This window comes from Miniopterus natalensis, chromosome 7 (assembly GCF_054644295.1).
Source record: "Miniopterus natalensis isolate mMinNat1 chromosome 7, mMinNat1.hap1, whole genome shotgun sequence".
Lineage (NCBI taxonomy): Eukaryota > Metazoa > Chordata > Mammalia > Chiroptera > Miniopteridae > Miniopterus > Miniopterus natalensis.
Window position 1 is genome coordinate 52,084,301 of NC_142087.1, and position 17,243 is coordinate 52,101,543.

General features: G+C 38.4%; 1 protein-coding gene across 2 annotated transcripts in view; it reads left to right on the plus strand.

The window, feature by feature from the left end:
* The window catches only part of DTNA (dystrobrevin alpha), a 224,917-nt gene that overhangs the window by 157,785 nt on the left and 49,889 nt on the right, over positions 1 to 17,243 (plus strand). The window contains exons 7-12 of one of the 2 annotated variants that reach the window (XM_016195948.2): positions 1,590 to 1,744; positions 4,703 to 4,808; positions 6,877 to 7,043; positions 9,444 to 9,568; positions 13,329 to 13,412; positions 14,813 to 15,094. In XM_016195948.2, the coding sequence (XP_016051434.1) occupies positions 1,590 to 1,744; positions 4,703 to 4,808; positions 6,877 to 7,043; positions 9,444 to 9,568; positions 13,329 to 13,412; positions 14,813 to 14,843 (668 nt within the window). In that variant the 3' untranslated portion in view covers positions 14,844 to 15,094. Of the gene's footprint in view, positions 1 to 1,589; positions 1,745 to 4,702; positions 4,809 to 6,876; positions 7,044 to 9,443; positions 9,569 to 13,328; positions 13,413 to 14,812; positions 15,095 to 17,243 lie in introns of those variants that run through there. The other variant, XM_016195949.2, reaches the window with a different exon arrangement.

Genomic DNA, 17,243 nt, shown 5'->3' on the forward strand with positions numbered 1-17,243 from the left:
CTTAATCTCATCCGCATAAGTGAGGCTAATATTAGCTTGAAGTCTGAGAAAGGTCACTGTTGGTACTCCTTCTGCTTTTGCTCTAGTTAGAGATGTTGTCTAAATTCTCTCAGTGGGAGATCTGAAAGGCCTAGTCTACTTTTCAGAATGTGCCCTGGCCTAGAAAATCCAAGCCTAGAAGATCATCAGAATGGACCAATTATAGTTGAACCAACCTGCCTAAAAACAAACAAAATGAAACAGAAAGGTAGCTCTACTATGCAAGTCCATTACTTTTCCTAGGTTTCTTTTCCCTCTTTTCATTGGAATTCTTGAGTTTCTATATTTGGAATTGCATAAGAGTTTTTTGCTGTAATATTGAGTTTTCTGCCTTTGGCAACCTTTTTATTTTTGGCTAAGTATAATGAAACATAAGAGATAAAATTCACTAAGTAAACAACATTGCGAAGGTGGATGCGAACAATATTAATCTTGTTGCTCAGGTAGAATTTCTATAGCCTCATAGTTGATAAACTATTTGAAACACAGTAGAAATCCTTTGTAACTGGGGTATTTAAAGAAAATGAGAGCCAATTCACATCCTTAACACATAATTCAATAAAAGTCTGTAATGTGGTTAACATTTGACTGCAGTATAAAAAGAATGTCTCCAGATTACATCTCAACCTTGAAAAATTAAACCCAAAATGAACAGAGGTAGCACATTGAATTTACAGCAGCTGTGCTGGCCTCATTACAATCTAGCATGGTGACAAACTATATGATAGCAAACCCTTTCGTTCCAATAGTGATTTTCCACAGAGAAATTATAAAGTACCTTGGGAAATTATGCCATTAATATTCATTAAGCGCACATAGTGGCAGAAGCTGAAGAGCAGAGGTTCAATGAAGCCATAGGCTCTGCTGAGAATAATCTCAGACCCTGACTTTACCTCATTGATCATCCCCAAGGCCAGGCTTCCTCTTGACTGCATGAGTCAAAAGACCCTTCCCTGTAAATCAAATGCCTTCCACCCAGAACACTATGATTTATAGAAAGTTTTCTGCTTCTGTAGAGAGTTAATCAAGGTTTTCGTTACCTTCTTATCCGCATTGTGTCTTTCATTTTTCAGCATCTTAAACCAAAACCCAAATATTTTAGTGATAATATGGATGCGTAAATATTTATCCAGCTAGACACACACACACACACACACACACACACACACACACCTCAGTGCTTTAGTACAGTTTTCATTGTGTGTTTCAAACAAGGTCAGCATATTTCTCACACATACTAAATTTCCTCCCATTGAGTTATAAGTTAACAGTTGGCCTCGAAATAACAATGTTTTGTGCTCTGTCTTATCAAAATATGCTAATTTTATCCAAATTACTAGTTAATGCTATGTGCCAGAATCATCTACAAAGAGACACCAAAGAAAACGCCATGCCAGGAATATTTCAGCATAAAAATTAGCTTTTATATTATTCTTTCATAAATATTATTTATTCTGCCACATTTTTGTTATTTGAAGCAGATATGTTGAACTGAAACAGTGGGGAATGTTTACATGATAACTAAAAATCTTTTCTTTTTCTTCCTCCAGATATTTTCTCAATGATTTCTGACTCCAGTGGGGTGATGGTTTATGGACGATATGATCAATTCCTGCGGGAAGTTCTCAAACTACCCACAGCAGTGTTTGAAGGTCCTTCATTTGGTTACACAGAACAGTCAGCTAGATCCTGTTTCTCTCAACAGGTAGGAAAAAACGTGTTTAAGGAAGTATCTTTCAAACAGCCATTGCTCTCCTTCTGTGTGTCACTCCAGGTCACTACTCAGACAGTTCTTTTTCATGATAACCTGTAATATATCTTCCAACCTCTGACAAACGACCGTAAGTAAACTTGACACACCTGGATAGTAACAATAGGAGATGTCTGCTGACTATGTGCCAGGTACCATGCTAAGTTTTTTATTTGCATTGTCAAATTTAATCCTTACAACAACCCTATAGTTTCAGTATCATTGTTCTCACTATACTATCGAAAGGGCTGAATTATCACTTAGCTTCACATGAAACACAAGTCTGGCCCATCACCAAGTTTCACCAGTGTTTAGTAAAGAAGACAGAAAGATAGGGCACATCCCCCATCTCACTGTGGGAGTCTCAAAATGTGAGAGACATGTCTACCTAAATCTTCCACAACATGATACATTTGAGGCTCAGAGTGACATATTTTACCTGAAGATGGTACAAGTTAGTCCAGGGAAGCTGCTTAGTTTGGAGGACACTCCATGTGTATATCTCTCCAGTCATGTAGAAAGTTTCCATATCTAGCACCATTCTCCAGCACAGCACAGTGGTAGTTTATAAATCCATAAATTAAAGGGTTTTTTATACTTTTTAAAAAAATTCAAACTAATCAAGAAAGTCTTCTAAAAGGATCCCCTAAATAAGAAATCAGTGCATAGCAGCCACTGAAAGACTACACTTACTGTCCAGCTAGTAAACTTCATCATTCTGTTTCCTTGGTGATCCAGGAAGTCAAAAGTGCCTCAGGCATCCCTGCAGTCATGATTTATGTAAATTTGTGTAGAATCATAAACACATCCATGTGATCAAGAAGGGAAGGGATGGTTTGATACAGCATGTGCTAACTCTTCTGCCACATCTCACCCAGGAAGCCTTTCTGACCCCGCGCCCCCACCCCAAGGCCAACTTGGGTGCCTGACATCTGCCCCAGCAGGATTTGGTAATTGATGAGAAGTTCTGAGCTATGAAGTTGTACAGAAGGAGGCTTAGGTGAATAGATCCATGGTCCTCTTTCAAGTTCCCTTTCGAGTTCGTGACGTCGGAATGGATCCATTCACCAAGTTCTGCTGATTTTACTTTCTACGAGTTTCTCAGATCTCTTTCCTTACCACCTACTGTCTGCCTATTGCATTAAGCCCTAAACTGATCTTTCTGCCTCTGAATTTGTTTGTTTGCACATTTGTTGATTTTAGGTAGTGTATTATGGAATCTTCAGTAAATATATTAATGTGTCAGTATATTTCACATTAAAAAATAGCTGGAATAATAGGATTTTAAAATTTCTACCTATATATTCAAAAAGAATTATATAGGAGGTTGCCATTGCTCAAAATTCCTTCTGAAATATCCTATAGACTTTCCCATCATATAATATTTTATGTATCCTCAATGAGGAGAAATTTATACATGTTGAAATCGGAATATTTTTTGAAATTTCCAGAGTGATTTTTGCCAGTATGATAGTCAAAATGGATAAGATCCTTTGAAGTACAAAAGGAGACAATGCCAATGCCATGGCCCGGTGGCTTAGTTGGTCAGAGCATTGCCACGTACATCAAAAAGGTTGTGGGTTCGATTCCCAGTCAGGGCACATAGGTTTCGGGTTTGATCCCAGTTGGAGCACTATCAGTGTTTCTTTCCCACATTGATGTTTATTACTCTCTCTCTGTCTCCCTTGTGCTCTCTCTAAGATCAATAAACATATTGATATTTTTTTTTATCCTCAGGTGAGAATGAAAAAAAGAGGCAGCAAATAAAAATAATAAGACCCATTTATTTTTATGCTTCATAAACTGGCTATAATAGCAGTTTGAATGATGAAATTCCAAAATTGTTTTAATTGCTTCACTGGAAAAAGTACAAGCCACTCCAAGTGATTGTTTTGAAAGACAGAATTATTTTAGGTATATAAATTGTGGGAGCTTTTAAAATATACTATCTCATTACTTATACTAGTGTTTATATCAATCCTACAAAATGCTTAAGGTATTTAGCATTATAAGGAAAGGCTAAAATTGTAAATATCTGATTAAAAAAAATTGTTAAAGAGTACCAAAACAGTTGTCTTGTGAATTACTAGTGTAAGGTATAGCCTTTGAAAAGGCATTAGAGTCCTTCAGGACTGATTTCTTATCTAAAAAAACAAAACTATCTCATCCAACTTCATATTCTAATTCAAAATTTCAAATAAAATGGTGATTTTTTTTTTTTGCATATAAACATGTAATTTTTTGTCATTCATTCTATGAAAATAATATGTATATAACTTCTTTTTTTGTTATTTTGAAAGAAACTTATAATACATTCATCTTATACATCAGAAGGGACCAGTATGAGACAGAAGCAGATGGAATTCAAAGAAAAGATATATAAAGAGAGAATTTATTTTAACATAGGCTATTCTCTCCTTACAGGGAGGAGTGCTTCCTCTTAACAGCATTCCCTCCTAAACTTGTACAGCAGAACCATTCGCATTGACTGAAATGTTTAGTGCTCAAGGAGGTCGAGGAAGCTTATTCTACACACGTAGAAACTGATATGGGGGTTGTGGCATGTACCATGACACACGACTGGGTAAAACTTTATGGAAGTGCCTGTTCATCTTTCTGCATCATTTTCATACTGTCCCTCATATATAAAAGTGACGCTCTCAAAATTATTTTTCTCTTTGCAATAAAATTGACTCAGCCTCAGTGGAGATAATTCAGTTCTGTGTATAAGTACAAAACACAATCAATGTTTGAAATTCTGCCAAACTTAGTTTCAAGTTCTGTTTCTTCATATATTAGAGGTTAATTGAATGTCTTGTTCCTTCCATCTCAAATGATAGTTGCATAGCAGGTAAATTAAGCTTGCTCTCTGTTCTAAATTATTGTGGGGCTTTTTTGTTTTGTTTGATGCAGAAAAAAGTCACATTAAATGGTTTCTTGGACACGCTCATGTCAGATCCTCCCCCTCAGTGTCTGGTCTGGCTGCCCCTTCTGCATCGGCTGGCAAATGTAGAAAATGGTGAGTAGTTACTACTGAGTTAAGGCAGTTTTTTTATTCATTGAAATTAGGTGATCAAGTCTATAATTATTAAGCCCAGGTCATTGTTTTAGGGAAATCTGTTTCATTGTTCTGAGCTTTGTTTAGGATGGAACTAACCAGTCTCCCTGATCAATGAGGCCTTATAGGTGCACTGCAAAACTAAGACTGTCAGTTCTAAAGGCTTATTTAGTCTCGCTGTGTATCTCTCAGTTGCAAGTCAGATGTGCCTTAAAGACTTGATACAACAGAGAAATCTCAACAAGGAATGTGATATTTTCTAGTATTTGTTTTAGGTCTGAATTTCCAATATTGGCTTACATTGGCACTGACTGTTTCTTCCTAGGCACTCAGCCAGGAATAGGTGGAGGAGAGGAAAATAAATTGGATGAGAGAACCTTACTCATCTTTTGTTATATGATCCAGATTATAAGCTTTCAATGGTTGTAGTTATGTAAAAGATACAAGTAATGCAAACTTTTGTAATGTGCTTTTTTATGTCTAGGATAAAAGTAGTAAATACGGATATATCCAAATTTAAATGTAAAACACAGTTCAGAACAAGATTTAAAGAATTTAAACACAGAAAAATTCAGTGCCTCCTCTGATCTTTAGGTGTTCTTTTTTATTATTCAGTTTAAGCCTGAGATTTCTCCAGATTAAATAGAAAATAAATTATGCCATATCTCTTACTAGAATCTTAACTTCTATACATTTCTTTACTATACATTGGAGGTAAAGTTAGCTTAATTTGAAATTCCCATTCAGAACTTCTAGCATCTGCCCTTATTATCTCTCTTGGTTAAAAGTTATAAATGTATCCTGTTTGCTCATGGGGAAGATTTAAAGAATGAATTAACTAGATTCTCTGTGATCACTACTAAGCATAGATTTGTTTTTTATGTTTCTTACTCATCTGCAGAAGCAAAGAGCCATTAAGGCCAGCCTCGTGCAACCTGAGTTCCTATTACTGTTCACAGTCCCAGAACGAGTCATCTTCCAATCAGGAAGCTGTAATTTCATTCCTCTAGCTCAGGATTTCCTGTTGCAGGAAATTAGTTTCTTAGGCCCTGTCCCGGAGCAGTTGTCTCCAAATTCAGTTCTCACTCAGCCTTTCCCAAGAGCCAGAGAAGGGAGGATATGATGCTTATACAGAAGGCAGTACATCCAGAACAGGTTATGTCTTTGTTTTTATAATTTGCTTTTTATCTTCATGTATTCCCATTTACATTATTTTTATTTTCTCCGGCTGCTTAGCCAGAGAATAACTTAACCAAAGGCAAGAATTGCCGTTGTTGTTTACAATCTTTAGCTCACAGGGTATAGACAACTACTTGGATTTGGTCATTTGTCAGCTTCAAATTTCACCTATTTTACCTTGCCTGTTTTATAATTCAGATTTTCTGCCAAAGAAAGTTGTGTCTCTTGAGCTGTCTGAATTAGATAATCTACACATCTCTTTGGGCCCTATCCATCTGTCTCTTAGGAAAGAAAAAAAATCTGTTAAGTGGAGGCAATGTCACTCATTAAATAAGCTCATTAGCTACTTCATTTTTTTTTAATTCAATTTTCTCATCCAGATCTTCTACCCTCCCTCCATTTCCCTTTCTTTTCCCTTCCTCTCGTGTCCCATTTCTCTACTATTTGCTCTCTACCCACTGGATAGTCAGCTGTGTTCACCCATGGTGCTTCTGAGTCTTCCAGTGAGCTGTGCTGGCCTCCTGGAGACGGGGAGCAATTTGGGGAAAGGCAGGCCAGTCTGGGTCATTTATACTCTCATAGTGTAAGAGACGGGAGTCCAAAGAGCAAATGGCATTACAGAAATGTGTTGTTAAAAGAACACCTATCCTCCATCTCATTCCATTTCTCCCACGTGCTTAAAAAGGACAGTGAGATTCCTGGAAAAAAACATAATGCCTCTTTCAGCCAAAACTATCGCCTGAAAGCATGGCACACAGCAGAAAAATGCAGTTCCCCTTAGGCTGTGCTTTTCCTTGCTCTGGCTCATCCTTTGGTTTTCTCATTTTTTCTTCATTTACTGTTCCTTTAGTCTTCCATCCAGTTGAATGTTCCTTCTGCCACAGTGAGAGTATGATGGGATTTCGATACCGATGCCAACAGTGTCACAATTACCAGCTCTGTCAGGATTGCTTCTGGAGGGGACATGCTGGTGGTTCCCATAGCAACCAGCACCAAATGAAAGAGTACACGTCATGGGTAAGGCAACGTCCAGGCAATGCTAAAAGTTGGATGTGTGAGTGTGACCAGAATGCAAGGGAATATTAAGGATGGTGACAATTAAGGAGCAAACTTGCCCTGTAGTCTAACATCCCTTGTTTCCCCCATCCCTCCCACCTCCACCACCCCCCATTGTACTGGAATCTCTTACGTATTGTATCTGAACCCAATGTAGCTTCCTGAGACTTGAAATATAGGAAGACTCAAACTACATTACTTCTTGAAATATAGATAATTCAGTACTAATTTAGATAACAGCCAAACAGTAAGTACCTTCTGGAACATAATCTCATTTTCACAGTAAGTCAAGGTTCTTTTCAACTATTGATGCTTTTTATTTTTTTATCTTGTGTGTGTGTGTGTGTGTGTGTGTGTGTGTTTTGTGGGACCTGCTTTAAAATGATTACTAGGGTCTTTTTTCTTAGATTCTGGAGTTCTCTTAAGTGCATGACTGGAAAATAAAGGAAAAACATGTGAGCATGCAGGCTTAATGATGCTGTTCCATTTTACTTTTTTTGGAAGAAGGGGATGTTGTAGTTACATCAGCACATCATCTTTTCATGAATAGTGCAAGTGAGCAGCTTGCTAGAGGTGACCTGTGAGTGTCTGCCCCTGTGATGGATGCCTTCTTAGGAGCACATAGCACTGGTCTATGGAAGGAATTTGACTCAGTGAGCTTGCTATTCACATGGGTTTAGTTTGCTGACCCTGCCTCAGTGAAACTCAAAGACCGGTCCCTGTGATGCTGTTCTTGTGCTCTGTGAGAGCATTGCTCTGTGCACAGACTGGTTTTCATTGGATATGCCATCAGCCCTGCCAACCCCTCTTGAAGTAGCTCTTCCACAAGAAAATGCAAACTTTTTATGAGTTTTTTTCTATATTTTAATGTATTTCAATTCAACATGTAGTCTTTACTTAAAGAATAACTTGTTTTTTAAAAACAAAAAAAAAGAAAGAAAATCTTTAGAATATGCATTTTTAAATCAGAGTGTTGTTTCTAGGAATTATTATTGGGAACTGATATTCAGTGTAAATGTATTAACTGGTTAGCACCTATCAGATTCTGAGTTCAAGTGACAGTTCTTTACTAAGACATTATATGCTGAGGGCTTCATGCCAGGTCTAAGGCCACTGTCACTGTTGGTCATGTCATATACTGAGGACAGACATACTGACACAGGCGATGAGATACAATTTAGTAGAGAAAATAGAAGAAAGCACTTTCTACTTTCTTATTGTCAATGTATTTCCAGTTTTCAAACTTGTTCTATTCCACCTTCTGGAGGGTTGGTATTTGAAAACTAATCACTTTTCATTGTTCTTTTATGTAAACACTAAAATCAGATAAGAAGCCTTTTTCTTAGGGATTGAGGACTTTAAAATTACTTGGCAGGGCAATGTCTTTACAAAGTCAGATTAGACTCCTCAAGAAGTTAAAGGAGCCCCAATGTTAATGGGGTGAAGAGTTGTATTGTGTTACTGTTTTAAGTGTTCTAAGAATTACATCTCTTAGCAAAAACCAAAGTGGAACTTCTTGAACCAGCACTACTACTACTTAGCTTTTAAATAATGAGGACAGAAGTCACACCATCATATTGCCAATTATGGGCTCTATGTGTAAAAGGAAGTGAAAAAATTATGAATGGTTTCTCATGGAAAGGAAAAACTTGGGTAAAGATTTATTATATGTGGTGAATTATTTTCGGTAATTTTGGCTGTGAAATTTTAAGGTAAACATTCCACCAATCTAAATGAAAAGGAGGTAGCGTGACGCTCTGAAAAGAACATGAATTTTAAGTTCTCAACACGCAGATGGAAGTTCTACTTTTACGTTTAGTTAGATGTATTCTGCCACACCCAGAACATCTTACCCCTGGGTTCCTGCAAACACTCTTGCTCATCTCCTTCCTTCTTAAGTGGGAGCAGTCCTTCCAGAATCAAGTCTGATGCCACCTCGGTGATTTAAGCACTTCATTGCCTCCCCCTGCATTTGGGATAAAGACCACAGTCCTTGATGTGACCCATAAGGACTTTAACGATCTGCCTCCTGCTCTCCTCTTCTTCCTCCATCTGGAATTACCTGCCCAGTCCCCTTAGTTTCTGTCAGACGGACTCCTACTGGTCCGTTAAGTCCCAGCTCAGGTGACCCACGCACAGTGAGCGCTCCCATTTATCACAGCGTTTGCTGACACTGCGCAGCAGGACGCAGGGACCGTGTTGGCTTGTTTCCCACTGAGCAGACCCCTGACTTGAGTACATAGATACTCAAAGAGGATTTCTTGAATGAGTGAATGAATGAATGGTCATGTACTATGAAAGCAAATCATCTGATAAAATGTTACATAAATGTAGTTGTTATCACCTCTATCTTCTTTCCAGAAATCACCTGCTAAGAAGCTGACTAATGCGTTAAGCAAGTCCCTGAGCTGTGCTTCCAGCCGTGAACCTTTGCACCCCATGTTTCCCGACCAGCCTGAGAAGCCACTCAACTTGGCCCACATCGTGTGAGTATCTCTGCCCTCCACATTAAGAGACATCTTTCTTCATTGACACACGTCTGGATCCATACAAAAGCAAGTTCATATAAGTTGTCAGGGACCAAGTTTTAAAATTTAATTTAAAAAAAAAGACTGAATGAACTCTGGCTGAGTGGCTCAGTTAGAATTCACCAATGCCAAGTTCATGCTTCCAGCAGTTCAGAACAGGACCCCAAAGCAGCACTGTTGTGGGCCTGAGACCCTTATGAAAGTAGTAACTCTTTTGCCTGATGGACCAAACAAGTACCATCAAATTATTTGTGCTGTGGCATGTCCGTGAAGCTGGGATAAATGCTACAGAGCTTTGTTTGGTTTGGTCCCAAGTGGCTTTGAAGGTTCACTGACCTCAGCAATACACAGTCTGGAGGCTCCTGTTGCTAAGCACCCAAAAACTAATGTAAATGGATTCTGTAGAATGTGGTTAACTTATTTTTGGAAATTTTGCTACTAAAATAAGTCTTAAAATAATCAAGGTGTAAATAAATGTGGAGAGTGTTCCAAAGTCCCAACCACTTTAAAAAATGACCTCATACAAGCTGTTCTTATTAAGGTCTGAACTGTCCTTCCCATGGCCAGAGACAATCACTAAATTGTTAATGAATGAACAAAACAAGGTGACGGCAAGTCTGTGCTCTCTGTGCTCTGCCACAGAGTCACTTTCTACCAGACCCCCCAGGACTTTCACCCCCAGAGCGCAGCGTTCAATCAGAACCGCTGGCTGTGAGGGACAGAGAGAGTTTGGGACGTGAATGGCCTGACTCTTAAGAGCTTTGCAGCTGAACGGAATTAGGATGCTGCCTCCCACTTCAAGGAAGAATTAGGAGGTGAGGCAGTGTGAGATAAAGGTCAGTTTCACAGTCATCACACCGCAGTGTCACCTAGCACAGGGACTTGTACTCAGTTGGCTCAGGATTGTGTGGGTGTGGGTGTGGGTGTGCGGGGCTGAGATTTAATTGGCTGAGTAAAATTTTCTTAACTTTAATTTATAGTGGCAATATGATCTGATGTGTTATTCACTGAACTAAATGAGGGCAATATCTATACAATTTGAGTTCCATGGAAAGTTTCAGGATTCCCTTAAAATTCTACACAAAATATGCCCTTTTTTCTGAGAAATGTTCTATATATTGAATCAGATTCTCAAAATAGACCTTGAACCAAAATACTGATCTATCCTCACTGTTAATATTTTTCCAGGGTGAATGTCTTAATTTGCAAATGGTGAAAAATATTTAATTGTTGAAATAACATATAAGAAATTCTGGGTGTAGACTGTTCGGTCTATATTAGAACAGAATATGTTTTCTCCTTTTCGCTTTAGACATTTTTCTCCCTATTTGTTATTCCAATGTTAGTGGCCTGAATAGACATGTCTTCTTTTTATTTATTTATCTTTTTTTTTTTTTTTTGAATGGGGATACCTAAGACTTCTAATTTTAAAACACGCTGTTCATTTAGCTATTCTAAATTATCATAAGCACACAATGGCCACTTAAGTGGGTGACATTTTGGTATTTTGACATTTGTGCTTAGCTATTGTATTGCTGGCAAATGTTACCATGATTAACAGTCTCTATTCTATTCAATTCTTTGCTGCCCAAAGTGATACTTGGTAAGTAGTTTAATAGTCCCCAGTGTACTTATAAAGACTTGTAACCATAATTATAAGTGGTTATGAGACACAAAACAAGTGAGTAACCAGAGATTAATTTAAAACTAATTCTGCCTTGAGCTGAACACTTTTTTTTTCCTACTTACAAAAAGAATGCCAGTTTTATAAAAGTGTCCTCTACGAAGATTTTTGTCCAGGAAGAAAATCTTGCACTAGACCCCCGTGGCTTTATCTTGTGGAGCTATTTTTTTTTTTATAAGAGTTAATATGTTTAAAATTCTCAGTGGGATCTATTTTTAGATGAGGTAACTTGCCATTTGATTATGGAGGAAATGGGAACTTTAGTCTCTTTGAAAGCCACCCTTTGACCCCAAGGTTAGCCATCCTGTGTCCCAAATTCAACATTTTTATGATTAACCTTAAACATGAAGCCATTTACTAATAAACTACAGTTTTCAGCTTTGAAATGACCATGTTTAATAAAGTAAATTTACCAAGCTAGTTAAAAAGCACACCAAATCTACTTGTTTTTTCTTTGCCTAGAGATGGGAAAGTTTAAAAAAAAAAAGAAAAGAAAACCAGAAGTGTTGGTCTAGTTGATTTTTTCCCAATTTCTGCAAAGCTGCAATGTAAGATATTTCATTCTGTTTACTTTTTTAAAATCTAATGTTCCTGATTTTTGAAAATTCACAAAGGACATTTGTGTAAAATTAGCATCCTTCTTACAAAGTGAAAGTGTTCTATTCAAGGCAGAATTAGTTTTAAACTAGCCTCAGATATCAAAGATACATCCTAGATAAGCAAAGCAAAACACTAAGGTTTTCAGAACTTTGGCTGTCATGTTAGAGAAGATCAAATAGTGAACCTGCTGTTTTGACTTCATCCAACAAACAATATGTCTTAACAAAATCTCAGAACACAGTTTAGCACCAGGTACTGGAAACCACAGTTTTAATGGATTTTTGCATATAGTGCTGACATTTTAAAACCTGCATAGCATCATATTCATTCCCATTAAATAAACTGAAATAAACAAGTCTACCTTTTTCCTAAAATCTCTTTATTATAGAATACAAACTAAATCTGATTCCCTAAGATAAAAATTAAACCATTACAAACTTGGCTCTTGGTCAAGCTAACACAAGTAGACACTGTAGGCTATAATTAATTTTTTATCTTCAAATAATTCTATACTGTCAAACTCAAATATAGAATTACAATGAAATCAAAAGCTCTTCTGACGCAAAATGATACCATATCTTTTGAACTGTCAATCCCATCTCATTTTACCATGGATTATCTTACAATGAACCTAAAATCAGACTACAAACTGCTTGGAGATGAGATAGGGATCAGAGCTTTGTCATTTTACCTGAACTAAGTCATTAGTGATGAGGAAAGAATGACAGGAAGAAATGGAAATTAAGACAGGGGATGACAGACCGAATGCAGTTGTTTGGGGCCATGCACAATTTTGAGGAATGTTGGACCTGTGTTTTTTTCTCCCATCATATGAAAAAAAGTGAAGTTTGTGGGATTCCTTGCACCATTGTGCCCTATCAAATGGATCAACAGAAAGTCAGTAAATACTTGTGGTGCTTAATTGCATCTTCACTTACAACAAAGAGCAAATAAAGCATGAGATGGTTTTGTAGCTGGGTCCTGCCAGACTGGGCATGTTGGGAGAGGGCCATGTTCATGGGAAACAGGAGGAAGTTTCCAAAGCTTCGGAAATCCTCCTCTTTGCAAGAAGGTGGAGATTCCGATCATTATCAAGTTTTCAGAGTGTCTCCCTTTAGAAGGCAGTAAATGTAAGGCTGCCTCAGAACCTTCCCTTCATTCGAGATTATGACTCAATGAAAAGCCAAGGCTCAAATCTCATTCCTGTGGTATCCAGAGATCTTCCTCATAATTTTTACTTGAGAGTCTATATTTACAAATAAATGTAACTTTGAAACACTTAAAGAATTTAATTGGAAACTGGAAAATGTGTTGATCCTGGGTTAAGAGAGAACTCTGGTCTTCCCACCCTCTCTCCTCGAGGGATGGTAGATAGTGTTTGACCTGTGACTTTTACTTGTTTTAACTTTCCATCCACACTGTACTTTGTTTTAGGCCACCCAGACCTGTAACCAGCATGAATGACACCCTGTTCTCCCACTCTGTCCCCTCTTCAGGAAGTCCTTTCATTACCAGGAGGTAAGTTCCAATCCTCGTACATAATGAGCCCTCTCTTTGGTAATGAGCCTTGATTCTGTGGAAAGAACAATATTCTAGTGTAAGCCAAGAGCGGAAGACTATTGTTAGAAGTTAGTTATGTAAATAGGTGTCACACAGTTTTCAGTTTCATTCATTTCAGTCCATTTAAAGAGGAATGGGATGGCTTTTGGGGTCCTCTTCTGGAAACTTGCATTTACAGTGCACCCACAGCAAGAATGTGGAATAAGTTTAAATTTCATTACTGACATGCATGCATTCTTTTTCATTGAGAAGTCACTTTCATAGCACTTAGAAAGGTCCATCTGAGCCAGGAAATTGGAATTTCAAGATGCAATGGGAAATTATTATATACAGTCTGAAACATCTCCTAATTTAAAGGTCCAGGTATAAAAGAACCCTCTTCTTGGGGAACTCTGGAGTTCCTGACACTAGAGGTTGACAACCAAACTTGGAAATGTAGTGTCCACACAAACAATTTTTACTGCAATATGGTCCAGCCATGTGACCATATTTCATAGATAATAACAAGGACTTAAACAAAGGTGGATATGTCTCATCTTTTTTAATAAGTACCACTCCCGTTATGAGCAAAGACCAGGTGAATCCAGTACTTCTTTTAGGGCTAGCATTACAAACAAGCAGGGGGCATGAGGTGCTCTAAGTCATTTCATCAAATATCACAAATAAAGCACCAAAGAATTATTTTATAAACAACAGAGAAGGCTCACAGGAAAGCAGAAACAAAGGTAAGGATAACTGGAGTAACTGAACATAAGATTTTCAAATGCCTTTTAGTAGGGGGAAAAATTGAGCAGTCTCGTGTTTTACAAAACGAACCTAATCAGTCTTTTCCCTGAAGAGGTTCCTGAGATACCAGTTTCACTGTAATATCCTGGTACGTACTAGTAAGGATTTGAAGACAGTGAGACTCAGAACACTGCTTTTTTTCCCCACATTCCTGTACTTGCCCATCAGCAGGAACCTAAGGTGAAGATATTCCCCATAATTGGAATTAGCAGAATAAACGGAATGTGGCAGTTCATGGTATTTCCTTCCTGTAAATTAAGCAAGTCTTTTTATTCAACAAGTGGAAATGAGAGCACAATTGAACTATACAGAACCTCCATAGTGAAATCATAGGGTTTAGTGTGTTCCTCTTAGTACTCCTTTTCAGAACCCCAGCAAACTCAACCATCTTTTCTGAAACAAAATCATAAACTGTAAAGTCTATAAGGGACACAGGCCTGTGCGTCTACCTAGAGAAGATCATGCATGATTTTAAGAAAGATGTTGTGCATTTATTAGGAAGCTCTGCATTCTGCAAATATGAAGCAGAGATAGACTCCATCCTTACTGAAGGTCATTTTATATCATTTCAGCTCGGACGGTGCTTATGGTGGATGCGTCTAGATGGATAACATGGCTTCCTCTACTCTAAAATATTCCTATAACACATTGAGCTGTTCTGGTTCCCCCAGGGTGCATGGTACCTATTAACCCAAAATATGATAATTTCCCTTTTCTCCCATTTTCAGTCTTTTTGGAATGTCCCCTGTGAACCACAGACACGTTGTTTAAAGTTTGCAGTTCTTCCTATCACCACAAGATTGGCCTCTGTGTCTGTTTTAAGGGTGCTGTTCAATAAAGCTGTGTACACTGAACTTCTTTCCTCTCTGAGTGGGCCTTGCTCTGTCCATGGAGGTTTTAATGAAGTCTCATTGTTTGACTCCCTCAGGTTACCTGAGGGGATAAGTGCATCCAGCCCTGTGGCTGAGGAGCATTCGCTTATAAAGCTGTGTGTAAATCAGCTTGCCCACTGCGCACGGTCAGTATCCCAGCCCTGAGTCACTAATCGTAGTGGTAGTTCCATAGCTAGACTGCTAGTCCGACTCCATCACTAAAATCCTCTTGTCATATGTCTTGGTGGAGATAGAGGTCTTCTGGGGCTTCAAAAGATTCCATTGAGAATTTCTAACTTGAGCTGGATTTCTCAGCTATTTCCTCTCTTTTCCACTTATTTTATTGACCTCATGGCCTCATACCAGTATATGTAAAATGCATATCTGTGAAGAGTACCAAGCTGGATTTTCTTCTTTGGATGACTCTCTGCTTTTGTACAAGACCCAGGATGGTGATTTCTTAAACTCTTGAATGAAAAAGTCTGTTGGAATGATCGTTAGCACTAACTGGGTAAGGCCAGGACCACATCACATGGCTGGGCCATATTGCAGTAAAAGATTTGAGGACTTAAACCGTTCTGTCCTACTGGGCCTGGCCGTTTTTTCCCTAAGGTAGAACGTTCTGATTCCTATTGAAGTAGCAATTTCAAAACCAACTTCATACTATTAGTGCTTACTTTCTATCACTTGATAATGCTAGCGGTGACCCACAGTTTACTTCTCAAGCATATCCATACACTAAAATTGATGGAAGTCCATAACGCCAAATGTGGGCATAAGTTAAAGGTCCTATCCCTCCTGTCATTGGAACTGAACCAAATAAATGTAACCTAGAGCCCTGCCCTCACTCCTTCTCCTCCCCAATTTCCCCTTTTAAACTCAGATAAAACCTAAACACGCCAAGAACGTGCTGACCTGTGTCAAGCAAGTAGGGAAGTTTGCCACGCAGATATTTTATTTAGCCTGAGTTTGCAGTCTTTGGTGACAGATCTTAGAAAGATAAAGCAGACTGAGGATGAATTGAAATCTCCACTTCAAAACTCTCACCATAAACTCCTGGCGTTACTCAACCTAGAGTCCTTTACAGGCACCTACTTTGATCTTCAAAGGGCGCTAGGGTACATCTTTGAAGTCTTCTGACATCCTCGCGATCTGACTCGCAGGGATTTACGAGCGTGTGGAACCCTGGTTTCCACCACCATCTGCTGCGGCCTCTTTCCTTACACTCATTCCCAGTTATATACTGGACTCACTTTCCCTTACTTAAAAGAAAAGAGGGAATTCTCCAAGGCACTCTCCCTTAGCCCTTTGAAGTGTGTGTGTGTGTGTGTGTGTGTGTGTGTGTGTGTGTGTGTGTGTGATCAGTGCTGGTTAGCAATTAGGTAGAATATGGGTCAAATAACATAATTCATGGACTAATTCACCTCCTTCATTTTCTTGATCATAACTTTACCCCTAAACCTAGATTGTTTTCTTATAAATGCATTAATTTAGAGGAAAAAAATGGCTGGATCAATGGAAATCTATTATCACCACTAGGAAAAAAGAGCTCCAAGGGCTACATAGGGTGGCGCAGCAACATTCTGTAAGCTTATGAAATGTATCCCATCGCTGTTACAATTATTATTGCAAGCCCTGGCACAAAGCCAGGCCCCAAAGGCCCTTTCTGCCCTTCACCGCCCGCAGCGTTGTGCCTCTGAGTGCCTGCCGTCTTTGTTGCTATGATGCCCCGTTTGTGAAAATCTTAATTATCTTGCCAAAATCCTTGCCTAGGTTATGGGAGAAAGCTAACCAGTCTTTTTCTGTAAAATAAATGCCTTTAATTGTGGCTGTCTTCTTCATTAGCCACATTAGGACACTCTGAAGGTTTAAAAAGATAGATTCTTTTACCCCCATTACTAGAAATGCCTTGTAAAGTTTTCACAGATACTTCTGGAGATGCAGTCTCTATAATAGAAACCACTTAGAAGATCGTGTTGGCTATGATATACAGCATCTAGCCAGATCTTACCGCTCTTCCAAATATTAGAAAATTGCTTCAGTCATAGAGTGTGTTGAATACAATCTAATGTGCTGTTTTCTGGTTTGTCACAGTAACATGTGGTTAATTACCTAATATTGTGTTAGGCTC